We start from the raw sequence: 27317 nt of genomic DNA, 5'->3' as shown, positions 1-27317 counted from the left end.
TGGTTGCCTGCTCATGTTAGCAACACACACAACTTCACACACGTCCTCCTCTGCTGTTGTCCTGCAAAGACTTGAGAAGCTCGATCAAAGAGACTCCAATTACAGCTAAGACAAGGAATTAATTGCTCCAATAGTCTGGTTTAATTGCTGTCTAATTAGTAGGCAGTTATATTTTGCCCATGGCAGGAAGATAATAATTCTTGCTGCTGAGTGTGTGTGTGTGTGTGTGTGTGTGTGTGTGTGTGTGTGTGTGTGTGTGTGTGTGTGTGTGTTTAGGGACATCGCTGTTGATGCCGTCATGTTAGATTGCAGTTTAGGGGGCAGGCTCATCCAGCATGACAGCAGTGGAATTTTAATAATAATGATACTAACGATTTATTAGCAAAACGAATCTGCTGCACTCACACCTGAGATCGGAGTGAATGTACACACACACCCACACACACACACTCACATTTTCACAGCTTTAGCTTCCTGCGCACGTCTATGAGGGGGATGTCACTGATCTTTGCTGACGCAGCACCAATTTTCCAGGTGACTGCCTTGACTTCGAGCAACGAGCTGATGTGACAAGTGGAGCCAAACTGGAAAAAAAAAAATCCATCTTAAAGGATGATTCCACAATTTTTTTCACGTAGGACCTACATTTTGTATAGCTTTGATTAGAATCAGGGCCAATTATTTTAGTCAAGTAAAGGAATATCAAAAAAAAAAAAAAAACTTAAAAGAAAATTTAGGGAATGGGTCTCTTTCAGAAGTAGAGTGAAAAAAAAAAGTAGAGTCTAAGCAACTTAATATGCATCACCTCTCATGAATGATCCCTGCGGCCAGGCCGTGAGAGGAGGCATCATTCCTCCAAGTTGCATCAATATTAGCTTCGTTGCCCAATCCACTTCGATTTCACCTTCGATTTTTGGGGCACAAAAAGTATAAATAGTATGCAAAACTTAAAAAAAGGTGTATGTCTCATTTTCTGTGCAGTATGCATATGGTTTTCTGCTGAAGACTGGCTTCATAAACCCAATGGGCGTAAATGGCACTGCTTAGCATCTATTTTCCCCACTTTTTAACAAACTGGTTGGTTGCAATTTTATGTAAATTACTCACTGCTACAGTAGAGGCTTCTGGTGTAGCTGAAAATATCCCTTTAAAACCATAAAGCAACCTCTGCAATTAAATACACAGCTGACCAACTTTTCAGAAAGGAACTGACACCTCGGTATTTGCAAGGGCATTTTCATTTCGAATATAGTGAGCTTTGAGGATTTTGAAGGTCAGCTGTGGATAAGATGACAAACAATGGTCTGAGGTATTACCTCCTGTCGAGGCAGGGGAGCCCACATTTCAAAATAATGGTGGCGCTGCCCTTTAATTACAGAAAATGCTCATCAAACTGTAAATTTGGGGTCATCATGGTTGAACAATGAGCGTTTTGTACTGAAAAGGTCATGAGTGGAACACTTGATCACTTCGAGAAACTCGCATTCATTCACCATCAGTGATGTTTTAACAGAGGAAAACATTAGGCATGGGAACATTATTTAAGATTATTATCATTTCATGCAAAGAGATGATATGCTGCCACCCTATACTTTGTTTTTCTTTTGATCCCTTACTATCTCTACATGTCTTGCCAAACACATTTGTATTCCAAACTTGTCATTTTCCTTTTCTGTTCTCTTCTCCTCCTTGTCTCCTCCTTTCACCATCACTTTTTCCTCTGTAATTTCAATGTAAACCTCTTCCCCTTCCTTCTTCCCTCCAACTCTTTTTTTCATATTTGTCTTTCACTGCGATGAACATCCAGTAACGTACATTCACTAATGATGAATGACATCTTATATTATTGTATATGAAATGGTGTTAGGAGTTTAAAAGGGGCAGTAAACCCAGCTAAAAACAAGGATTTTCTTATTTGGTATTCTTCCTGAGCTCATCTGCTAAAAACCTTTAGAGGCTCGTAGTCGTAGTATTGACGTGAGAAAGTCCACGACAAGTGAAGCGCCTCATGAAATATGAAAACACTTGCCTCCTCTTTTCCAGTGTGGGCAGAAAAAAGTGAGTTCCTTCAAATAAAAAAAAAAAGCCAAAACTGCGAGAGATGTCAAACTGTATTGAGAAGCAGCTTATTAGGTCTTAAAATTTAGAAGCAATTTTATACCTGCGTATATTTCACTTGGCTAATTTGAACACTCTTGGTCTTCAAAATCACCTTTAGCACTCTTACTGAACAGTCAAACTATTTGAGAGGAGGGGGGTGAACTATTCCTACTCTTATTCTTGTGCTGGCCATTTCGCTCAGTTGAAGGGAATACTAAAAGCAAAGAAACTATTTTGATAGGTCCTATTTGATATTTCAAAGCTTCTGAATTTACACTGAGTCCATGTGCCAGGAGAAAACGTTGGTATTTTACATTCCTGTAAACCAAGGATATGTCACAGTGAAATGTCACGTTCAGGGGCACCGCCAGGAATTTTGAGACCCATGAAAAAAAAAAAAAAAAAAAAAAAAAATATATATATATATATATATATATTTACCCGATGGCTTAATAATTTTATATTCGTTTTTACCTGTTATGGGGGCCCCTGTCAGGCAAGGGCCCTTGGAATTGTTCTAACTTTTCCCCCATAACAGCGTCCCTGGTCACGTTTGCAGGTTTTGTGACAGCGTATATGAGTGTTTGTTTTTAGTTAATATTAGCAAATGTAAGCTAATGTTTCCTAACCTTAACCATGACCCTTTCCTACCTTTAACCAAGTAGTTTTGGCGGCTAATGGAGCAGACAAAGTGGCTGAAGTAGCTAACCAGCTAATGTTAGGTAGTGTTTGTGCAAGTGAATGGCCACACTGACTATAAGTCTGGCTCAGAAGCGTCGCCATTTCTAGGCAGTTATATTTTCCCATGATAGGGAGATAATAATTCTTACAGTTGAGTGTGTGTGTGTGTGGGTGTGAATGTGTGTGTTAAGGTTGGTTCAGAAACGGTTCAGAAGCATTGACATTTCAATGTATTTGTGCAAAAATGCAAAACTACTGCATTTTATTCTGGCAACTGGGTTGTTTTAGCTGTAGTTTTTATCTTGCAACGCATATTAAGGTCAGGGCATATATTATATAAGGCCTAAATAATATTATTTTATTTTTCTCCCATTGAAGGATATAGTAATGCCACTGTACCAAAATAACCAGAATGAGTTTTGAAAGCAGATTTTCAAAAATTTAACCAGTAACAATTGTATCAGCAGTGTTGTTATTAACCTGTGTTGAAAAGTAGCACAGTTGAATTTGTATGTTGTCCCAGACTAGACACTCATGTTGACATAGGGATCTATTTTTTAGAGTGCTGTCATTCTGTTATTTAAATCTATACTCCTCGCCGGCGCTGTTTGAAAACCAACCGGGCAAAACTAACACTGGTGACGATGAGATGCCTGGGACTGACCCCACTGCTAAGTAACCAGATGCAGCACTCTGGTAACTGGGTAATGGGTTGATCTTTGCTAAGGGCTAGTATGCTAGAGTCATATCAGCAGGCTAATGGATTGGCCTCGAGCCCTGCAATGAAGCTGTGTTTGTACATGACGAGCAGGGTCATGTGGCTGCACCGCATCGAGAGAAATCACTGTGGTGGCAAGTGGGGCAAACTGGAACCGGCACAGAGGAAAAGCAGTCCTACAGCCCAGCACCACGACGGCTTGTCCGCAATGTGTCTGCAGCTCTGCGGTGACAACGATTCTGTGGGCCTGTAATTTAGTAAATGTGCTGATATACGCTCCTATGCATGGAAAAAAAATCAATAAGAACATCTCCACTCACTGGAAGCCTCCTGAAGACTTTTATGTGTTTGAAGCAAAGCCTTTCTCTAAAAAATGTATTGCTGTAAGGACATCTTTCATTGACAAAGCGCTGAATGTTCACACGTCTCCAGAGCCTGCAGCACAAACTACTTTGTTAGGTTTAATGAGCCCTCTCTCCACAGAAAATGTTGAGTCACTTTTACTGCAGGACGGTGAAATATGAATCTGCGCAACTGTAGAAGAGTGAAAGAAGAATGAAAAGCACCTCGGAGGATTATGAGGAGACTCTGTTCAGTCGTGAAATAAGCTAGACTTAAATTCAGGCTGAATTTAAATCTCCATGTCAAATTCACAACCATCATTTCACAGTTTCATGGAATTAGCTCTCCAAAGGGAAAATCCGTAATTAAACAAAAATCATGTTGCGCCTAATGTTATGTTATTCTTGGATTTAAGTCATTCTGATTTGTGAATGTGAACAAATCCCTTTTCACGCCTCTAAACCATCAAGTAACAAACCTGAGTGGCCCTATACGCATTGAAAACACACGCACAATGCATCACCATTGTATTCTTGAAGGATTACATGAGAGAGAGCAAACAAAGCTTTAACAGCTTTCAGCATGAATAGTATGTGGGATTTTTTTTTTTTTTTTCATTTCAAATATTCCCTCAGTATCTATTTTCAGTTCTGAGGAAAAAAAAAATATTTCTTTCTCTCTTTAGTGTTCTCTTTTCGCTGTGTGGTTCTTGTCAATTTTTATTTCAGTGACTGTGGTCAAATGGGGAAATCCAAGCCAGCCTGTGACAGCCTGGAAAATGCTTTCAGTCTCTTGCAAATGTTCATACTTGAGACTGACAACGTCAACAAGGAGCTAGGCGTGATTAGTTTGCCATCAAAATCGGTTTTAGTGTGAACATTGTTTGCTTTGCACTTATATGCAGAGTAAACTGCATTGGACACATCTTGTATCTAAATGCAAACATTAAGAAGTGCTTCTCCCAAAATACTTGCCTCCGTGTGGGCCTGGATTAAAGATACACCTTACTTGTCAGCATACTGAGCTGTGGTGACTAATTTTTGGTAACTGCTTGACCAAAGGTGGGGGGGTGGGGCGCACCTGCAGCGCACTATGAAGTGGCGTTGGAAATTACATTCTCAGTACATTCTTATTCTCTTTCATTTTCCTCCCACTTAAAAGCAGTGTGATCTCCGCCATAGTGCACTCAACAATTTCTTGACAGAAGAAGATATCCGTTCTTTCATAAAAGCTTTTCCCAAGAGGAAACTGATGTCCTTGTGCAGGAGATATAACATTTGAAAACATAATATTTGGTTACTGTGTTGTCCTGTAGAACTATTTCCCAATGTAAACAGAAGGTGGCCCATTCTCCAGTCAGTTTTTGGTATCAACCACAATTCATGCATTAGGGCACATACTGCCAATCATTCAGCGACAATCATTCAGCTACTGCCACATGCATATATACTGATGAAACAAAATATTTTTCCCTGCTTGAGGGATTTATATCAAATTGACCTACATTTCCAAAAAAAAAACCCAAAAAAAAACAAAAAAAAAAGGATGAGTAATCTCTTGAATAGTATCTGTTCACGCGCACGTTGCTTGGTAAAGCCATAAAAATAAAACAGGACATGCTTGTGCTTTGTGCCACATGGGTGATGCAAGGACAAAACTCCACAATCCCTCACACCAAAATTACACTGTACAGCCTGATCGTTCTGACACCCTCCCCTACTGCGCCTCTCCTCCCACTAAGATCCAGTCAAGTTCACTGCAGGTCACTAAAATGACATGCAGGCGCAGGCAAGAAAAAGACTTGGCGAGAGCCCAACCTAAAAAGTTCCACCATCTGCCATGGGCTATCACATTAATAGAGCCCACTGTGTCCATCAGCAGCCATCTGTCTTGTTGAAGTGCCCATGAGCAAGTTAGTGAAACCCTACCTGCTCACATTATAAGTCAGATGGGATGATGCTTAACTGCCTTTCTTTCTTGTGTTCCCCATTTCTTTCTTCTTTTCCATCTTCCCTTCTTTTTCTTTTCCTTTTACCTACAGGTCTCATCGTCGGGGCCCTTATGGTCTGCTGGCTGCCCAACCAGGTTCGACGCCTGATGACGGCCGCCGTGCCCAAGTCCGACTGGACCATGTCCTACTTCCGGAGCTACGTAACTCTTCACCCTGTGGCCGACACCTTCTTCTACCTCAGCTCCGTCCTCAACCCGTTCCTTTACAACCTCTCCTCCAGGCAGTTTCGGCAGGTCTTTGTCCAGGTGCTGCAGTGCCGTCTCACCATTCAACACGTCAACAAGCGCACCCTGCAGAGCTCCCAGGCTGCCTCTGCCCGCTCCCTCCAACCCCTGCTGTTGAAGTCGCTGCGTCGCAGCCGGGGGAACCCCTCCACCCAAGGAAAAGCCAAAAACCCTCCCACATTTACAACCTTTCAGAGCAAAAGTGACTCCGGTGTGCATTCAAACACTCAGGAGTCCCTCAGCCCCACTGAAGCATCAGATTCCATCCCCAAAACAAAGACAAATGCACCCTCGGAGACTGAAGTATAAGGTGCAGCACAGTTTAATGCAACACTGTAAACAGGGTAAAATAAAACATGACACAAACTGCTTTAGCCAAGGACACTTGTGTTGTGCCACCCGGGGACACAGGAAACACAACACAAAGAGTTAAGTTTGAATTTTCCAAGACAGACAACACCGAGTTGACAGTTTGGTACAATAGAAAAGCATGATGGGACCTCTCAATGGGAACTTTAACTTATATTTGCCAAAAATGTGAAATTGTTATCATTTCAGAAAAGGATTAATCAAAAGCTGTAGGGTTGCACATTTAGGGGTTAAGTTTATACATGAACCCCCGCTGGGGTTTTGATTAAAATTAAACTTAAAGTTACCTCCAAGGGCAATACCCAAACCACCAACACAGACAACTTTACCATGTTTTTGTCTTAGGACTATGGCAAAAGCAACTATAAACAGCATTTAGCGACATTTTAAAAGACTGGACCGCCTTTTGGGAGTTTGATGCGTTGGTCACCATCCCCAGTATGTGATTAGAGGGTTGGCACAAATACAACTCTGTCTCCATTAGACAACTTTGTCTGGGGCACACATTAGTTTTTATCTCTGATGTTTTTTCTTTTCTTTTTTTTTGTTTTTGAGTCATACTTGACATTTTGTTTTCAGTAGTTATGAATCTCCAGTACAGTACATAGAGTAAAAATCAGTACCAACTTTGGAATATTAAAATGTCCATATTCACACTTTCGATAACACTAATCATTTACTTTACCATACAGTCAAGGGGTAGCATGCACACAATATGGACATGGCTATCAACCAGAGATGCAGATGATTTCAGTGCCAACCCTCTGATCAGATATTGCAGAGTAAAACACCTAAAAAAAAAATAATAATAAGAATAATTCATTCATTCCATTGTCCTAGATTTTACAGATGTATTTGTGTTCCATTTCCAACCATCTGAAAGTGCAAAACCTAGTCATTTTAAAGGAACTGTGTACTATTAACATGCTTCTTCAGCGTTATCTACAGCATATGACATGTGGGACAGTTACAGGATGGAAACGGGACAGGGGGGATCTGCTGATGCTTTCCACTGTATATTAGTGGCTTGTTACTCAGTGTTATGTTTGTACAGTGTTGTAGGATTGTAGGATTGTTTGAAGGATGTTTGGTAGAATGGTTTGTTTTGTTTTGCCAAATAACTGAGTTTACCACAATGGACTACCATGTATGTATTTGGGGCAGTCTTACCAAAGATTCATGAAACACTATTATTTTACACACTTGTCTTTTTTTCTATTCCACAAATATACAGTAAAATGACTGTTGCGTTCAGTGGCATTCTTTATAAGGTATTTAATTGTATTAGAATAGTAGAGCTCTCTGCCTGAGGGTTTAGGCATGAATAATGAACCTAGGCTGTTTATCATTTTCCCTGCATGACACCTAAGTTGACCTCCTAGTGTACGTTAAATAAAGACAAATGCCACCCCTTGTTCAACAAACTAGCCGGAAGCTGTATCACTCCATGCCTGGTTCATCCACGGTAATGTCTTCCACCTCACTTTACCCAGCTCCCCTTGCAGCAAGATTTGTTTGTTGACACATTTGATGATAAAATCCCCTAGCACCGTCTACATCTTTTGACCTTTCAGATTCTGGAGGCAAACTGCAACGAAAAGCCTGGGGATTCAGGGAGCAAATACAATGCATGCCTTCTTCACTTTTTAAGAATATACATGTCAGTGTGTGCCTTCTTCATGGTCTCAGCAAATCCAGTTCCAGTTCTCGTCTTGTCCCACCGTAACTCCTTGTACATTTGCATCACACATCTTACTCAGTGTCTGAGGGTCTGTCAGCACAGGGTCAAAGAAATTACAAAGAGGACGGAGAGAGGCAGGATGGGGGAGTGTGACTGGCTCAAGGTGGAGGCAGTGGACGGTAGGGGCCGTTTCTTCTGGCGTGGTCCATTACACAGCGGTGTGTTACAGCAGGTGATGCAAACTGAGTTCAGCTTGCCAGTGCAGAACTGCTGGTAGCCAGAGGAAGCAATCAGACAGGCTCCCGACGAGGCACAGGACTTGCGGTAGTGTATCCCTGCAATAACAACAGAAATGGACACATTAGACTCACAGTGTGTTTTCATCATCTAAGTCCCCTACTGCAACTTCAGCCATCAACACACTGCAGTTTGTTTTTTCTAGTTCCTTGTTTGAGGAGCGATGGCTTACATATAATTTACATATAATTAAATCTAATTCTGATGCATTTATTCATTCATTTTCAGGATGCTAATTATCTGGACACAACTTTTTCTTTCTTTTTCTTGGCCCTCTGTCCACGCATTTTTAAAAATTATTTTTGACAACACAACTTTCGGAAAATTGTCTCCACAGTGGTATTTTTAAGTGGTAGTGTTTCAGGTGAAAGTGGTAAAATTTGTCATCCTACTTCATTTTCTGTACAGTTTTAGACATCATTACAACTTTTTCAACTGTATTCATTTTTACATTTGAACCTCAATGATGTGAACAAACTGCAGTCCCTCCTCAGCTTCTTTGCACAAGAGACTGCTTTTCTGAAAGACATTTAACAAAATTCTGGCATGTGACAAGACAAGACAGTAAAAAGTCACATTTCAAATATTTCCATATCTGTATGGACATGATCTAAAATTCATTAGTGCCCTTTAATCTGGACTACAACTCCCAGAAAGCACCACACTGCTAAGTAATTGGTTGCTTTACCTGTTGAAGTTATCAGCGAGCGACAGTCAAATGGTACCTACTCAACAATCGAAAAAACTAAACACACAGCCACACTGTGTACACAAACAACCTCAAGGAAGTAATGCAGATGTGTATTTCAGTCAATAAAGCCAAGAGGGGACAGCCATTTTGGACAGCCAAGTGTGGACATGTATCCAGAGGATCTCATACAATCTGATTTTAGGAATCAGGAGATGTTGGCAACTTATGTTTTGCACAGATAATCAGAGGATATGTTTTATGAATCTGTGGGCATGGATCCATAATTTGTACATCAAGAATTACCCACCCACATTTACACATGGGTCTTGCTTTTTCTTAGCTGACCCCCACCACCACCAAAATGTTTCAAAGAACCCCATCTTAAAAACATGACTATCTCCACAAGCAACAATTTAAAACAAAATAAAGTGTGGTTGTTAAGGAGGGGAATGAAAGAGACGATGCACAACTGTGACCATTTCAATTGAAAGGATCAGTTTTTACCCCCTTTTTGTTTGTGAGGTTACTGGAGGGAGCCTTTAACATTTGGCTGACATTTTACTCTTAAGAAACTGATAAACAAGCACATAAACTTCTCATATCCCTTGTAGTGTTTCATTATTGTCTCACACCATGAGTGCCAAAAATACAGGCATAATGATGCCAAGAGAAGTGCATGTTCACTTAATGTGTGCATCCTCCCATGTCCCACAGCGACACTACTGCAAATGTCACTGGACGTCCTAAAAGGTGATGAGTAATCCAATCTTCAAGTGTAACTTGGTTTTTATGTGTAAAGCTCTGTGGGGGAAATTCCCATCATACCACAAAGCCTGGAGATTAATACTTGACGTGTACTCTGTTTACAACTTCAGTGTGAGCCGAACTATCAAAGGAGGGAGATACATAGAAAAGTGAGACCTCTCTGTGTTCTCCATTGAGACTAAAGACCCTGCAGCAGCCAGGAGATTATGGTTTCTGAAGGCTACAACAATGAATCTGTCATTCTAGCCCATGCAAACCTTAGCGAGGTTACTGACATCCTCACAATTCAAAAGTCTCAAACCTTTACTACCTGGAAGCACGTTTCCTGACTAAACCAAGTGAAGCAGAAGAGAGAACTGCAATTTTCCAAGGTCCAAGATGTGAGATTAGATGAACTCTAGGTTGGTTACCATGGTAACTTAGGCTCTGAAGTTAACCTGCTTGGTTTACTTGAAATAACCGCAAGTTCTTGGTCAGACAACATGTCGAGTCTGCAGCATTTTACCTGGGGGACAGTTGTCAAGGACATGGCATGTGTCTGTTCATACTGAAGCCTGTATCAGGATTTACAGTTTCCAGTATCTGAGTGGAAATTTGTTAGATTATAAAGTCTGGCTTTCTTGCTTGGCGAGAAAGTGACATCACTGTTTTTTTTCCACTGGTGTTTCCAATGAGAAAATAATTGTACATGTGCTTTAGTGTTAAAATAGATAGTATTTTCCTACTTTGGCTGCACTCTGTCTGTCTCTCTTTATGGATAAAAAGTTGAGACAGTCCATAGAGCCTTAAACTTTTCCCTTACAATTTCCCTTAAGAAGCTTCAAACTTAGAAAAGACTTTTTTTCGGTGTACAACAATGTGCCATACACATTCTGGATCTGCTGGTTGCTCACTTCCTTGAAGCTGTGCTGCTCCTCACATGATAGCTGGAGATCCACACTGAGGGTCCAGTCCTACATACTAGCCAAATTTAATCAGAGAACATTTTTTCAAATTCTGGCTCATAATTTTATGGAATGAAAACAATGAAAATGCCTCCAGCAGTTTTCCCACCAGACTGTAAGTGGAGGTCTAAACACAGTGCAGCAGATCATCCAGGGTGTGTGATCTCTCTGCAAGACTGTCAGCACCCTGTGGTGTGAGCCCAGCGCCCTCCACGTCTCCACGCTCCACCTCCAGCTGAGCTCCGGCCTATGAGGCGGCGGCATCTCCAACATCAGAGCAGCTTCCCATATCACCATCCCATGTGCCAGCAAAGTCATAGACGGAAATCCAGGGGATGACAGGGGGGACACTGGGGAAAGGGGATCATTGTCCCTCTCAGATCATACATATATTTTGGAAGCACTTGTGTTAACTAGACACAAGACTGAAAACAATGTGTTTTTAAGTTTAGAGAGATCAACGCACCGACCTCCAGTTTTAAACACAGATCAGCAGCAGTTGACAGCAGTGACACTTGGCAACACAAGCCACTTCCCAAGCTGGCAGCGCAAAGGTAATGAGTTCCGTTTTTGCTTAATTGTAACTTTGTAACATTTCTTTGTAACGTAACAAAGTAAAACAACTAAATTCTTCTAAGAGAGAATTTCCTAAATGCTGCTTTTAACTGCCTACTTTCTTTAATGTCCTCCGTAACACAGATCAATATGAATCAGCGGTAGGAGCGGGGATGTGGAGATTGTGTTCAGCACAATGATAATTACTTTCTCTGGAAACTTCATGAACACATGAGAAAGGTTTGCATCTTCATAACTTCTGCCAAGACTCCAGGTTCACCTCTGTGAAAATCCAGAGCCTGAAGTTCATCTCAACCTGGGATTCCCTGCTCACATCCATGCAGTTTTAATACGACTGCATTTCTTTGGTTTTGAAAAAAAATCCGTCCTTCTTTGTAGGATTTAGTGCTTATCTTCAAGAGTATTTATTAGATCTTTTTAAAGAATTTGTTCTCTTTTTGATGTTGGCGTTAGTAAAAAGAAAAGAAAAAAAACTAATCAGAAAACTCGCAGACACTGAGCTTGTTTTGCAGATTTTGTTTGACAAAACTGGATTTATTCAATGATGCATATAGAGGACAATTGATTCATTCATTTTAATAGAATTTGAAACACAATGCAAAAAGAAGTGCAGGTGCAATTAGTTGGCTATGGTAATTATTTTACAAGAACACAGAGAATGTTTCAAGAAATCCCCAAACGTCCTCGGCGCAGCTGCAAGGATTTCACAGAGAGCTCCATCAGAGGCTGCCTCTCAACAATTACTGAGATTTCTGCCTCTCAAAGCTCACCCTCTCACCCTCATCTGTGTTTTGGAACAAATGGCCTCTTTTAAATAACAGTTTACTGCGGTGAAGATATTTTTTACGAGACATTTATTGGACCTTTTATACAACAGCTGACATTTTACGAGTTTTACACATATTTTTAAGACTCTGCCTCCTTTGTTTACTTTTGTAGTGGGAACAAACTTCAGTAAAATGTTTGCTTTTAAACCTCACTTTTGCCCTCTGGATTGGAAATACCTCTCACATCCTGATAGTACTGTGTGGAAAAAGAGACAAAAATATTCAGTCCATTAAATCATAAATAAACCTAACCAGAAAAAGGAAAACTAACTAACTGATTAAATAAATAAATAAACAAATAAATAAAATCCATAATCTATTAAACCACTATAAAAATAAAACCAGGAAAAAAAAAGAAAATCAATCTTCAAACCGATAAATCACTAGACAGAAAACTGGACTTGACATTGTATCTATATCTATATTATAATTGCCATTACAGACTCTGTCACAGTCTCTGTTTATTGCAAGCTTTTCAAAACTTGCAATAAACATATGTGCTATATGTGTGTATATCTGCCTCTGTTGTTACCAGGTTACTGTTTTTCTGTGTCTGTTTTGGAGCTTTTATTTTGAATAAGATAATTTATTTGTCACCTGCTGCTGGACTCCTGCTGGCACTGAACACTTTTCTGATCATCCTGTCAAAACGGACATTATGACAGAGGAGCTGTAAGTTATCACAGTAATTATAAGGTGACGGTTTGGCTGCTGACACACACACTCAGTGAAGTCGGGCCTGAAGATAGTTACAGAAACCAAATAAGCCAGAAACAATAGACAGAAGTAAAATTAAGAGATAAAATGTGAAATAGTCTGCACTGATGACAGACTATGAGAGAGACATTTATGTGAAAACTCATTCATTTACTCTGTCTAGAGGTCATCTACTGAACCGAGCAATGAAGAAAAACATATTACTATTAATTTTACAGATATTGCTATTCTGATATGGTCCCGACTGTAGTAGGTGTAGTAGGAATGATCACTTTTGCATTATATATTTAGCATTTGGCACTATAGCATTTGCATTAAATATTTTGATTTTCACTGAAAAAGTTGTTAAAATGACGATAATGTGAGTTTTGCTCAGATCAGCACTAAACGAAGTTTTCTTACATCTGGAAAAAACATTTTATGCGGTTCCCCAGTGGCTCACTGTGCAGAGCGAGTGCCGTTTACTACCATGGCTAAAGTGCAGCGGCCTGGGTTTGAGCCTTCGCTGCATGTCATCCCCTGTCTCTCTGCCCTGGCTTTCCTATCTCTCTCCATTGTGACTGTCATACAAAAAAATCTTAAAAAAGGGCATACAATTTGTAGGCCAGGAGTCAATTTCCCCCAAAGCAATAAACATCAATAATTGCAAAACAGGAAAATGTATTGTTTGCTAGTTTACCATAATACTACCATGGCCTACTTCCACAGACGCAGGATGTTTAGTGCAGTTAGTACCTATGATTTTTGTTTTGTTTTTTTTAGACTTGAGCCGTCCTGGCAGATAAATGTGCAGTGACAGTGCCGCTTTGCACATGCAAAGCTAAAACTGTGAAAAGGAGCCCAGACGGCACTTCATCCTGTAAACACAATGAGCAGCTCTGCCCGTGAATATTTCAGTGGAGCTGACACTGTCAAAAGAAAACAACAATAAAGCATCGCTCCTCTCCCCCCATTTGGTTATTATAAATCGTGTCAGCTACAAAAATTTTGGTATACATACATACATACATACACACATATATATATATATATATATATATATATATATATATATATATATATATATATATATATATATATATATATAAAGATCTCTTAGTGTAAGCATCAGATGTGAAGGATGTTTTCTGACGTCCTACATTTGGAAAGACAATGTCAAGTCTGTTACAGGGAGGCTTCTCTTTGGACTGTAAAATTGCCTTAATTAGATTATGATGTTAATTTTACTAATTAGATGATACATCTCAAGGGGTTTATCCTGATATGATAAATTTCTGACAATAAGCCAATTCATTATGCTGGTTTTACAAACTGCCAGCTGCACTTTTTATCAATCACTGAAATTCATGCATATATCTCACTGAGCGAGGCATGGTCATTGTATTCCCCTCTCATCAATTATGTGGTTTTTGCATGAGAGACTATATGCAGTGATGGGTGCTTATTTGTTGGGCAAATATCACCACAATAAATCTCTGACAGGAAAGAGAGCAGGGAAACACTCAATTCATATTGTATGAAGCACAGTTAAGATTCCAGAAAAAAAAACTGCATCAGAGACATTTTTTCTCTCAGCTGGGAGGGATTTCGTTTAATTTGTGCAGGGGAATTTGAACATTCAGCACTTCAATCTAAATTATCCTGTTGGGGTAATTTATAGGGAAAAGGGGTGAAAATTTTTAATCAGCTTGCCAGCACTCAGAGAAAACACATGCTTCAGTCTAATGAGAATCACTATGGTCGGATGCACAAGGAAGGGGCGAACAGTCCAACATCTCAGAGTCTCTGGAGAACCTTCTGGATTTCTCTTGTAAATGAGACCTCAGCCGCCAAATCAACCAGAACTTTGCATGTGAACGTGAACGGCGGCAGTGCTTCTGTGCTTTTGTCGAAACCACAGACTAGTGTGAACGCAAGAAATTGATATTTTATAGCTGGGGGATGTTGCCATCTCAGTTCAGATGTCCTTTAAAATGTCCGTTAAATGGGAAGAATTCCTGCAGTGTGGTGTGATTATCAATGACAGTCCAATCAATAGCTGCAGCCATGAGGACCTTTCTCCCAGTCAAACCTGTTCTCCCCCACTCTGTGCACCATCTCTCTCTTCTCTGTCTGAGAAGAAGCTCCAGACTCATTTTGACCGAGGAGTTGGCTCAAGTCACAGTTTCCTTGTATTTTGCTTTGAGACAGAGATATAAATGTCCATAACACTTCTTAAAGTGTTCTTAAATGCAGTGGTATGTCCCTTTAAGAGGACAGCAGCCCTGATAAGATTCATTTATGCAATGTTGTTGCTTTACATAAACATAATCACCCATTTAAGGCATGTATCAGTCTGCTGTGTGGGGTTTACCGTCGACCTAAATCAAACTTGACTAAGCAGTAAAATGAGATGACAGTCATTACATGAACCAACATAAAGACATCATCCAGATAAACGGTCTGCATGTGCAATAAAAAGCTTCGAAGGCATTTTTGGTGATAAAAATCCAGTAAAGATTCACCCAGAAATAAAATCATCAAGTTATACGGCCACTGTCAAACTCTTGGGGTATATTTCATTGTACTGTGCAGGCTACAGCTTGAACTGAATGAAGGATAAAGCCCTAATTGAATTGTTTTAAGCTGGTATACAACATGGAGTTTGACCAAATTTCATGTATTTTCTGCTGCACTCCACAGCTTCAACTACAAAATGAACTGCAAAACTGTCATGATGTTTATCTATCTATCTATCTATCTATCTATCTATCTATCTATCTATCTATCTATCTATCTATCTATCTATCTGTCTATCTATCTATCTATCTATCTATCTATCTATCTATCTATCTATCTATCTATCTATCTCATCTCAAAATCAAACTGTTAAACAGTTGTTGGGAAACTTCATCTAACTCATAAACCACACAGACGTCCATCACCATTTGGAGCTGCTGCTGTTTAAGCGAACTGAGCGTAAACCGCTGTGACTAACCGCGTTCTCATTTCCTTTTTCCTGATACAGTAAATTAACTTTCATGAATAGTAATAGCCAATTTAGATAAGCAGTGAAATTGGGTGGACACCGCTGAATTATCCATTCTTCTCCGTCCTGCTGTCTGCTCGGCTGTATTCTGTGACTGTTAAACAGAAACAGCAGCGTGACCTGGGAATAGAGGCTCATAAAAGTTGCAGCAGAGACACTGGTTGCTGTTATGTAATCTGCGACTGGTCCAGCATGCTGGTAGTGGTTGTGCATCATCATCTTTGAACACTGTGCCCTTGAGCAAGGCCTCTACAAGCTGTGTTATTGTCTCGGTGGGGTTAGTCTCAGTGGGACCCGGTTTTCTTCAAACCCACAGAACTTTATTTGGAATTCTACTTGAGATCTCAAGTTTTCCAAAGATATCAAGTATGTCCTGCTGAATTACAGAGAAATATGTATAAAATAATGCACAAGGCATGTAGATATTTTTTATTTGATGTAATGCTACAGCCATAAAACAAAGGCATCTTTTGTATCTTGAGTATTTCACTCAGTGTAAGTGTGATGTAGCTTCAATGAGGTGTTGCAACCTGCAGATACAGGATATCTGGTGTATGTACCATTTTCTTACAATGTGGAAAATATGTTGTTTCTAATTTTGAAGCTACTTAAGGCGAAACTGAAGGAGAAATCAGAGGATCATTCCCTAGAACATACATGGGCAAGGATTAGACCTGGGGAACGGGGCTGGATCTGGTCCGTGAGAAAATTGAATCTGGCCCTTGAAATACATCTTGATTTATAGTTGAATCCAACCTCCCTGCCAGATTTATGTTTGTATAAGGAAACAAATCTTTTGTTTATCTGACAAAGATGCTGTGCTGTGCACCAACACTCCTGCAGGTGGATATGAACTGGTTTGAGCTCGGCATGGCAGCTCCTCCTGCACACGCTGTGGGCAGCGCACAGGCTGCAACTGAACAGCATAAGAGCATTAAAAACAAACACAGGGGCTTTCTTTTGAATGTTATTAGACTGCGCTGTTGGCAGGTGAGCAACAAAATGTTGTCCCATTCCCTGGCACTGGCCTGTCTGGAGTTTCCCCACAGAGAGCACAGTGAAGCATTGTGGGAAACTACAGGCACTGCATGCACAGTTATTATATGCTTATATGGTTAAAATAGAGCTGATAAACATTTGCGGATCATACTGAGGATTTCTACTTAAAGATACTGCGAGCCTTGAATCAGCTGGAGAGCGGGACAGCTCCACTGAGATGTCACATCACACACTGGTGATGAGCTCTGAATATATGAAACAGCAAAAAATTAATCAACTGATTATAAAAGGAATTTGAAAAGGAAAATCAATTTAGCTGAATGAGTTTTGAAATAAAATGCACTGGCACAGAAACTTGACTTACAATACATTTTAAACTTCAACTTTCTATCCGGCCCAGGAAACAAAAAGGCTGCCCACCCCTGCCACAGAGCAACGCCACTTCATGCTATTTCAGACATCCTTTGCTTCCCGGCCGTGGCTGTTTACACCTCATCTAGGCAGTCAGTCACAGCCTAACAACCAAAAATAGACCTCGTGCCACCAGCTATGACAGAAATTTCAACAACACTGACCTCTGCGTCTTTGTGTTTTACATGTTGAGGCGCAACGTGTGCACTGAACCAAGATCCTCAACGCAGCAAAGATAGGTCCTCTCCGTTATTTCGACATGAGATCCAGTGGCCTCAGCAAGGCAAATCTGAGGCATGCTGCAGCCCCACTCCTTGTACTCAGTCTCATATCTATAATAACCTATCACAGGGAGGAGCGCGGCATCATTTTCTGCCTGGCCAGTAAGGCGGTATTTACCGAGTTTTATCAGCATCACCTGCAACGCGCTGCTCTGTGGCACATTCACCACTGTTGCTTGATATTCAGACTGGCTTTCAGAGAAGTCTGAAGGGAATCATTATGCTTATTTGTCTTGTCATCGCCGCCACGCTTAGTATGCAGCCTCTCAGAACGCTGTGACAATAATGCATCTCCGGCATTAAGACAAACCACAGGAGAGACTGATACACCCTCTCAGCGGCGGATGGTAACTGTGACATATTTATCTGTATGCCTTAAAACATTTATTTTAAGGCAGTTTATTGGGACCAGACAGTTGGTTTTCTTTAAAAGTGCTGCCACAGTATCCCAACAATCTCAGTCAGCGTTGCTCTTCTTGCTTATGTAAGTTGTCACACGTTGCTGAACGACCTCCAGTTATTTGACAGCTTAACTCCACGGTGCATTTTAATTTGTTTTCCTACCTTAAAATCTTAGGATATTCCCTGCCGCTATATTGCCATTGAAAACCTTTATCTGTACAATGTCAGTATCACAAAAACAGCCTGGTTTTTAGCGTGGCTAGAGTGAGTTTTTCAGATTTATTAAAACGGGTTTGATATGATTTAAAAAAGTTCAAGGGTCATCCAATTTCCTCAGCTCATAGTGACAGTGGGGTGAGGTGCTTACGTCGGGCCCCAGTGCACACTAGTTATTAGTTATGAAGCACACACACATATTTTACTAAATATGTGTTTGATTTCAGTCGAACAACTCACTTAGGCTGTCATATTGGGAAAGTAATGAGGTCAAAGAGATCAAAAAGTCAACTAATCAACCAGCATACACACATAACTATAACTGTTTCCGGGAAGGCATGTAGGTAAAAAAAAAAAAAAAAAAAAACACATGAGCAGGTGAGTTACTAGATAACCAGCCTAGAAAGTACACTAAACATGTACATTTTTTTTAAATTTATTTCTTACACTGATAAAGTGTTTCCTCAGTCAGTTTAACCAGCGGCTTGTTGCTTCACAAGACACAGAGATGCCTTCATCAGCTGATCTCTGTGACTGGAAGGTCAGAGAAACTTTTAAAGAAGCACTGATGTGCCATTACTACAATTCAAAATCCTCTATTGCACATGTGTGTTGTGGTGTAAAAAAAAATTGTCCAGTATTTTGTGTACAGTAATTAAGTAATTTGTTCAAGGTTGCTTTCCTAATCATGCGATAACTGGTGGAGGGAAAATGGACTGCCAATCAGACCTTGAGTGTGTGTGTGTGTGTGTGTGTGTGTGTGTGTGTGTGTGTATGTGTGTATGTGTGTATGTGTGTGCAGATGTGCTCAGCTGGTCAGTGTTGACTTGATTTTGCACCTAGATATATTGTGTCATCTCGTCACATGATCAAAGAGAGACTTCACACTGGACAACAACACACATATTAGCTACCAATCATCACTGCATGTCTGTGTAGTTGAAGAAAATAAAATATTAGTTCAGTTGAATCTTTTTTTTTATCGTTTACTTGAAACAAAACAAAATGATGTAAATGGGTTTGCCTTTTTGAGGGCATCTACAGCATCTGGCGTAAACTCTCAGGTAAATTCTTCTTTGAGCTCAGGTATGTATTCAAGGTGACGCGCTGAATCACTCACAGGAAGTTGGAAGGCCCACTTTCCCTACGGGTCCCTACACCCCACAGGCCACAAGGCAACCATACTGCCAGCTACATGTGACCCTTCACCTGAAGTTAAAGGGGCAATATGCAAATTGCTGATCAACTGAGGCGACGACCCACAACTGACAGAAATGTGCAATAACCAATTTAATTTAATAATTTATTAGTGACAGGAACCACGTAGACTTAAAGTTTTTGTCAGTTGAGTCTAAACACCCTCTCTCACAGCAGCAGCAGGTAATTTTGCAGTGAACTTTTAAAAGAAAAAAAAAACTATTTGTTGATGTAGTTAAACCTAAATAGGTGTCTAAATAGAGTTTTCCTAAATTATATGGATATAGTCTATAAATATACTGCATATATCTCTCATATTTCATAGTGAGATGTTGTAATCTAATAGAGAGCCTCATGCATGCAGAACAACCAGCCACTGGAGTCAGTATCTCTGGGTATTAAAATGTTTTGCAAACATCAAATGAAGCTCATCACAGTATTACAGCTTTGTCGCACAACAAATAATTTACTCACTATGGGCCAAGGTAAGTTCATATCATCTCCACAGATAACTCCGTACCCTGATGCCGTGCCTTTTTTGTGTGTGATTACAGGCTGGCCTCTAAGAAAACGAAGGGCGGCCAATTCCACATCCCTGATGACAGTGAATCTACGGAGAGGCAGTTTTCAGCCACCCCGCAACCCCCAGATTTTTTTTTTCTCAGCAGACATTCAAATGAAAGGTGGCCCGCTGAAGCATGGCAATCATCTCCCCTTTGAGGAGCGCGAGAGAGGAGGACTCTCCAGCAAAGTGAAAGCACATTTCTCAAGACATAATCAGAGGGCGATGATGATGATGGTGATAGAAGGTGGTTTAGGATGGGAAGCCAGGCCTGTCCCTCAGTGCCCAGCAGAATAATAACCTTCATCTGAATGGAGTGTATGTGTGTGACTGTGCATGTGCATATGTGTGTGTGTGTCTGTGTGTGTGTGTGTGTGCGTGTGCGCGAGTTTAACAGAGGATGTTCTGTCTTGAGCGATGCTCCCACTTCAGTGTTCTGCCAGCCAGCCACTTTCCCAGCTAGAGAGCACAGTTGTTTGTGAAATCAAGGCAGCAGATGGGTTGTATAACCCCCTCAGGATGTACAGGGACTAATCCCTCAGCTGGGGAAAAGAAAATAGCCGAACTGAGGATGTGCTTCAGTGCTTCTACATTTTCTACATCTATAGCATAGAGCTGTATGTGCAATCACAGGCTCATAGAGGCAATCACGGGCCGAGGATACTTAGGAGGAATCAAACAGCCTCGCTGATTTTTATTCTTATCACTTGAGCGCAAACCACTGAGGTGGCACAGCAATTGTGAATGTATCTATTACATTTCTAACAGTGATAAGGCGTGGTCAGTGGAATGTCCAAGTACATCTTTTCATGCAGAGAAGCAATAATTATAATACTGGGAAATAAAGGCATGCATGTACACGGGCGTCCTTGTGGAAATTGTTAATAAAGAACTGTCGGCTCCGTAGCACCATGTGTGTACCAGTGTGATGGGGAACTACATGTTATACTTCCAAAGGCAAGAGCTTATTGCTTTTGGGATAGGGGTGAGGGGAGGCACCCAATTGCAGTGAGTGTGATAACAAAGCGGGCCTCAGGCAGCAAGAGTGACCTGCTGCGACTGGGGTTTCGACACAGGCAAGAAGCAAGCGTGTAAGCACCGCAGAGACACGAGATGTGTCGATTATTTTAACTGCTAACGAAGTGGCCAGCGTGCAGTGAGATCCCTGAAGGCCTTGTTACTCATTCATTACAAGCATGTTCGAAATAAAGGTTCAAATGTTACCGCAAATCCGTCACGGGGTAGGACATACCCACACGCGGAAAAGAAAAAAAACTTGAGAATGTGACTGATACGTGGAGGAGCATGGGAATCGAATCTGAGGAAATCCAACCTGCCTGCTGCAAAGACACAAATCTGCCATTTGTAGCGCCACCTACTGGTGAACACCAAACTACCTCGCAGGGAAGAGTCCTCACCTGTCTGTAACACAGCGCAGCTTATTGATGACTGGACAAACTGGTGTGGAGTTATGGGCAGCTGTACGATAACCCACACACACAGCAGCACCCCAAGATTTATTGGTTGATGGCAGCAATATTGTTATTGATTAGGATGGTTCATATGGTGTGTCACTCCACTGATACTATGTTCCATATCTGGTGCAAATATTTAAAATCTTGAAAAAGCTTGAAAACGAGAATTTATAGAGCAAGCTAAGCTGTTGAATCAGGAAACTGGGGAGCCTTTGCTGATTTTTAATTTAGTTTGATCTGTCCTTTATTGTCTTTTATTGATTTTTTTTTTTTTTTAAACCTGATGAGTTTATGACTTGCTTTATTTATTTGATTTATTGGATTCTTTACTGCCTTTTGTAGCACTTTGTAATGTGGATTCTTGAAAAGTGCTCTATAAATAATGATTATTATTCTATTGTTATATGTGGATTCTATATGATGCCTTGTCTTACAGTTTTGTATATTAGTCAGAACTCTAGACGCTGTAATTTCAAACATATTCAGTCATTGTCATATGATTCAGTTTTCACACAGGTTATGCAGCTCACTGGAGCAGGTTTGGGATTTTTATACAGGTTCCAGGTTTTAATCTTTAATCTTTAATCTGAAATGATTCAAATAGAGTTTTCATTCCTAACATAGCAAGCACAGAATGTTTTCGATGTCGGTCTGACAAAATGAGATGACATTTTCCATGCCAAGAGAAATGTTCATCTTTGAGTTTGGCAACAGTCACCATGCCTGGATGAGTGATACCTAATCCGGCCTCTTTGTGACATTTGTGTCTCATGGCTTTGTCTTGAATGTCTGCAGGGATGTCCTGATGGATGGACACACACAAGCGTAAAGAAAGAGCACACACTGGATCACATTTGCAAACATAGACTGTAATACACCTGCAGCGGCTCCACAGGTGCATTATTAAGTCCTTTAAATTACTGTGCATGACCTGGCAAAAATGTTTATTTGCAGAGAGGATGATGAAAATTTCAGGTCAGACACATGCAAATTGCGAGTGGCCTTAGGCTGGATTGTGGTGTCTTTGGGAAGGAAGGTCACAGCAGTAAACAAATGGGCCACAGGAAACAGCTGGAAATGTATTTTTCATCTGCAGCTACATGGACCTGCATCTCTCTGTTGCACTGAAATGCCCTGAAATAGTTAGAAACGCCTGAACATACAGAGGCTGCTCTAAAACATCTACTAACGTATGCAGAGTGTGAGATGATCAATTTTTTTTTTTTTACTAAAACTGAAATGAAATCATTCATAGCTTTGGCTGCTATTTCAAATACTGACCTTTAACTAAAACTTTTATCTTCTGATATTTCTAGTGCACCCAAGGGCCGATACCCATCTGTGCAGCCTGTCCACACTGATCTCAGATCAGATGGTAATTTGACTTTAATTCATGGCAAAGGGCCTGGATTTTCCAGAGATAGGGTGTATTTGAACGCCTTTCTTTTTTTCACGTATGCAAAGCATTATGTATGCCGGTGATGTAGCCTTTTCCTTTGATATGATTTCAAATGATCCTTTTGTTGAGAAACACATCAGTTTTTTTCCCATTGATTCAATAACCTGATTTCCTGTACAATTCAGAATGTACTCATGGCTTTCAAAGCTGTGATTAAAAGACAATCAAAGCTGAGCTCCAGTATGAGATTTCTATCAGAAACGACCAGAAGACAATCAGAGAGCACAAACCTCTGACAACACTAAGCAGTTCTCCAAGTGGCTCTCACACCCAAACCATTAAATATAGGCCAGGAGAAATGGAGTTCAGCCTGGCAGAGAGGAGGAATAGTAATCTTCAGTATTCGTCTCTGTTGCTAAACTCCATTTTCCCCACAGTTGCAGGGCTTCATTTCCATTTTGGTAGACGGCTGGAAACACAGAGACCGGACTTACCGTCCTCCTTCACCAGCACCTCCTTTTGGCACATGTCCTGCACGTTGACGGTGCAGTTGACGATGAACTCTGGGGTGGAGCAGTCGTTGTGTGTCATCTCCTCACACTGATAGCACTGGATCTGCAGAGCCAGCCCTGCAACACACACACACACTATTAGTTATCTACCTACCTACCTACCTACCTACCTACCTACCTATCTATCTATCTATCTATCTATCTATCTATCTATACTTATATTCATTGTGGATTTTGGAAGTGCATCAGCTAATCAGTTTGTGTTCAGGAGCATTTCAGGAAAGGCAACATCTTCATTTGCACATTATAATTAACACATCATCTAATTTCCTGTTGTTTTCAAGGGTGAAGAGTTGCTGGAGATTTGTCTCAAAATGAAATGTTTCAGTTCACTAAATGTTCTTCTCTTTATTTATTTATTTATTTATTTACTTATTTATTTTACACATAGAGTGACATGACAGGCATGTTGATTCATTTCCCTGCATTTGAGTTGTGTGGCAATATTTCAGGATGTCTTTCTTCAGTAATTGACTGAACAAAGTTACTGGTAATATAATCACTGCAAAAAAAAAAAAAAAAAAAAAAAAAAAAAAACAGACACACTGCTTAAGAGACTTTAAAAATGCTCTGAGGGTATCAGATGATCAGAGGCATATTTATTTAATGTGGACGCCTATAAGATTCTTGAAATAATTGAGTGGCATTTAATATGAACATCAATAGTAACCGCTGACAACGTTGCTAATTATTCAGTTATTACTTTAACCTTGGTGCATTAAACGACCAAATCCAGCCATAATCAATATTCTCACTGATGGAAAAATAACTAAACACTGTTGCAAACTGGCATGGAAAAGTCCAACTCGATGAGGTTTAAAAGGCTTCAACAAATGATCAAAACCTCATATTTTGTCATTTTATCATCATCTGCCAAACTTTTAACAGTCACCTTCAGAAATCATTCCAACGCGCTGCACATTAATACGCATGTAGCCATAAGACACACAGGTTGGGTTAGTGCATCTGCAGTCAGAGATACATGGAATAAAACTAAGAAACAAAATGGAGACCTTTTCAAACAAGGCACAGAAAAAGATAAATGGGGGGAAATCCTGCTTCATCCATCTGCTACAGAGAGGAGAGCGCGTCCTCACTGTTTCAATGCGATTAATGGACAGAGACAGAGAGACAAAGAAGAAGAGGGAGGCGAAATGAGTCCAGTCTGTGCTGTGGCTGTCCGGGGCAGCTCTTATTGATCCCAATGCTCCCTTTGGCTGATTAATTGTCTCTTATCAAAACTTAAATGGATCATTTCAGGCAGTTACGCACACCGTGCCAAGAGGAGCTTTCTTCTTTTTTTCTTTCCTTTTCTTTCTTTCTTTTCTTTCTTTCTTTCTTTCTTTTTTTTTTTTTTTTTTTTTTTTTTTTTTTTTTTTTTTGGAGCGGCTGGGTTTGGCATAAAGGCACTCACATTACTTTAATGTAAGTCTGAATTTCAGCTTGTGATCATCATAATGAGCGGCAAAGACCGGGACGCAAGTCACAGACAGTTTTAGAAAAGAAAAATATCATCAGAGGACCATCCGCGACCAAGGATGCCTCCAAATTGTGCGCGTCTTCGGGGCCACATCCAGCAATGAATGACTGACGAAAAATGAAATAAAATAAACTGGAAAAATAATGAGTCATTTTATAACAGTCGGCAGCCACTCCGCCACTTCTCCCCGGTAATTTAATAGAAATAAGCGGATTTGAAAGTTTTGGTGGCGAGTGATAGAGGCGATTAAACGCCGGGGATGGACGCGTTAGTTAAAAATCCAGTGAAGCTGCAAGTGAGAAGTGTGACTTACCCGAGTTGAGGACGAAAAAGAGCAAAGTTGTGACAGTGAACAGCCGCATTCTCTGCTTAGTGTCGCGTTGGAAAGAAACATGAGAGAGGAATTTGCGCTGCGTCTACAGTCCAGAGGCACAGGAGCTGGCAGCCTGGCATGGTGGAGCTGACATGTTCTGCGCTCCTCTCTCATCCAGCGCTCTCTCTCACACACACACACTCACACACACACACACACACGCACACACACACACACGCACGCACGCACGCACAGCGGACTGCGCAGCCAGGCTGAGATGCTCGGCTGAGGTAAGCCGACGTTGTGAACCATGTGATCCAACAAAAAGTCAGCACTGGTTTGGATTGATTTTTTTTTCTTTTATGGATCATCAGACATAAAAATGCAATGCATATTAAAGTGAAAACACTTATTTCCAACATGGTCCCAAGTTGTTAAAAGATAAAAGAAACATGTAGAAGCAGAAGATCTTCAGCATTAAAACTAAACGACACAATCCTGGAATCCAAAAACACACCACCTCTATTTAAGAAATCAAAAATAACTTCCATATCAAACAGCAAAAATAAGAATGTCATTGCAGATTTCATTAGAAATCTGCAATGACATAAAAAAGATCCTAACCTGACTTCTGTAAGCCCCTCATATTTAAAGACAGGATGTGTAGCAGAAAGCTGGCCCACAACATGGCACGTGTGTAAAAAAAAAAAAAAAAAAAAAAAAAAAAATCACTTGAACATGAACACCCTCTGGTCCTGGTGTTAGAGTTACGCTGAGCATTGACCACAGTCACCTGAAACATGAGCATCAAGGAGGAAACCCCTTTATAAAACTGTAGCCTAAATATGACGCTGCTTGTGTTGCTCTACTCTGTACTGGCAGCAGTCCTACACCACTGAATTCATAACCACCAACATGGGTTTGAAGGGATGCATTTGATAAATAATGAATAATAGTATTGTGCATCACCTGCATTTTTTCCTCCTAAATCCAGCTGTCAAATCATCGTACCAAGCAGAACAAGCATAATGCAAATGACAGTGTATCAGTGAAGACACGGGAACTTTCTTAACAGAGAAGTCAAAAAGACTGCGAAACAGCCGGCACACTTAGACAATATTTTAACAGCACCAGATTCACAGGAGAGTCACTGTTCCAAAATCTGTCTGTCTGTCCTTCAATTTTGTCAACAACTGTTCATCTGGCTGACTTCCCACCTGGCTGGTGTATCGCTGAGGACCCGAGGAAGTGCAGTGTCAAGTGTGACGTTGTTTGGATGAGCGGTTCTCCAGAGAGCAGCGACACCACCACCTCTTTCAGATGGCACCACACACTCATGCTTCTGTAGGTGTCTCTTTTATCCCCATTTCCCACTTTAGCATTATAGATGAAATCTATCTAATCTGTCTATAATCTGGAGTAAGAGTCAGAAGGAATGGACAAAAAAAAAGTCCACTCTGTGGCTTTGCTCCTGAACAGAGGTCAAAGGTTATATAAGAAGAAAGGCAGCGAAGTTAGCCGAATCATGATTAAGACTATGCACACTAAGCAAAATTTGAATGCATGTTCCTTTGGGAGGCTGAATTAATGATGTAAAAGTACATCACAGTAATTAGATATAATTACTGATAGTGACCATGAACGAAACATCTCCTAATTATAAACATGGATTACTAAAACATGTATTTAACTTTTATTGAACCACGTCAGCCCTGTTTAAATCAAGGCGCTTGTTACCAGCAGAAACCTGGACAAAGCAACATTTTCTGAGCACATATGATAAAAAGTATCAAACAGTCTGAAAATAGGTTGTGTACAGTATCATTTTTGAAAGTTGTTTAAAACTCTTTCACACTAATCTATTATTATTCCTGTGAGTTTCTCAAGGTTCACTATCCCATGTTATTGCTGAATGAAAACAAATCCGTTTTAGCGCAAGCCTGCGGCTAAAATTGGAAATTATGCAAATCCCTTCAGTTTTCAAAATCAGAATCACTTTGTTTGCTGAGTACAACAGCACGAAAAGTTGTCTTGGCGGT

The 27317-nt window shown here is 40.4% G+C and overlaps 2 protein-coding genes across 2 annotated transcripts in view; one reads left to right on the top strand and one right to left on the bottom strand.

The window, feature by feature from the left end:
* gpr39 (G protein-coupled receptor 39) overlaps positions 1–6385 on the top strand; it is a 29565-nt gene extending 23180 nt beyond the window's left edge. Inside the window, exon 2 of the mRNA XM_030080083.1 lies at positions 5883–6385. Within this exon, the coding sequence (XP_029935943.1) occupies positions 5883–6385 (503 nt within the window). The remainder of the gene's footprint in view (positions 1–5882) is intronic.
* LOC115379422 (ly6/PLAUR domain-containing protein 1-like) lies at positions 6383–25430 on the bottom strand. The gene is made up of 3 exons (XM_030080085.1): positions 25279–25430; positions 23408–23542; positions 6383–8461 (listed from the first exon to the last, which is right to left on the bottom strand). The coding sequence occupies exons 1-3, from the start codon at positions 25325–25327 to the stop codon at positions 8220–8222; spliced, it is 426 nt and encodes a 141-aa protein (XP_029935945.1). The 5' UTR covers positions 25328–25430; the 3' UTR covers positions 6383–8219.
* Between the last annotated feature and the right edge of the window lie 1887 nt (positions 25431–27317).

Source organism: Myripristis murdjan, chromosome 21 (genome assembly GCF_902150065.1).
Source record: "Myripristis murdjan chromosome 21, fMyrMur1.1, whole genome shotgun sequence".
In the NCBI taxonomy this organism is placed as follows: Eukaryota; Metazoa; Chordata; class Actinopteri; order Holocentriformes; family Holocentridae; genus Myripristis; species Myripristis murdjan.
This window is presented reverse-complemented; position numbering and strand designations above follow the sequence as displayed.

Bases quoted from the DNA above. Each gene is read 5' to 3' on its own strand.
- LOC115379422 (XM_030080085.1), bottom strand. From the start codon at position 25,327: ATGCGGCTGTTCACTGTCACAACTTTGCTCTTTTTCGTCCTCAACTCG. The intron at 23,543-25,278 runs GTAAGTCACACT...TGTGTGTTGCAG, and splicing joins CTTTTTCGTCCTCAACTCGG to GGCTGGCTCTGCAGATCCAG. The intron at 8,462-23,407 runs GTAAGTCCGGTC...TTGTTATTGCAG, and splicing joins GGTGCTGGTGAAGGAGGACG to GGATACACTACCGCAAGTCC.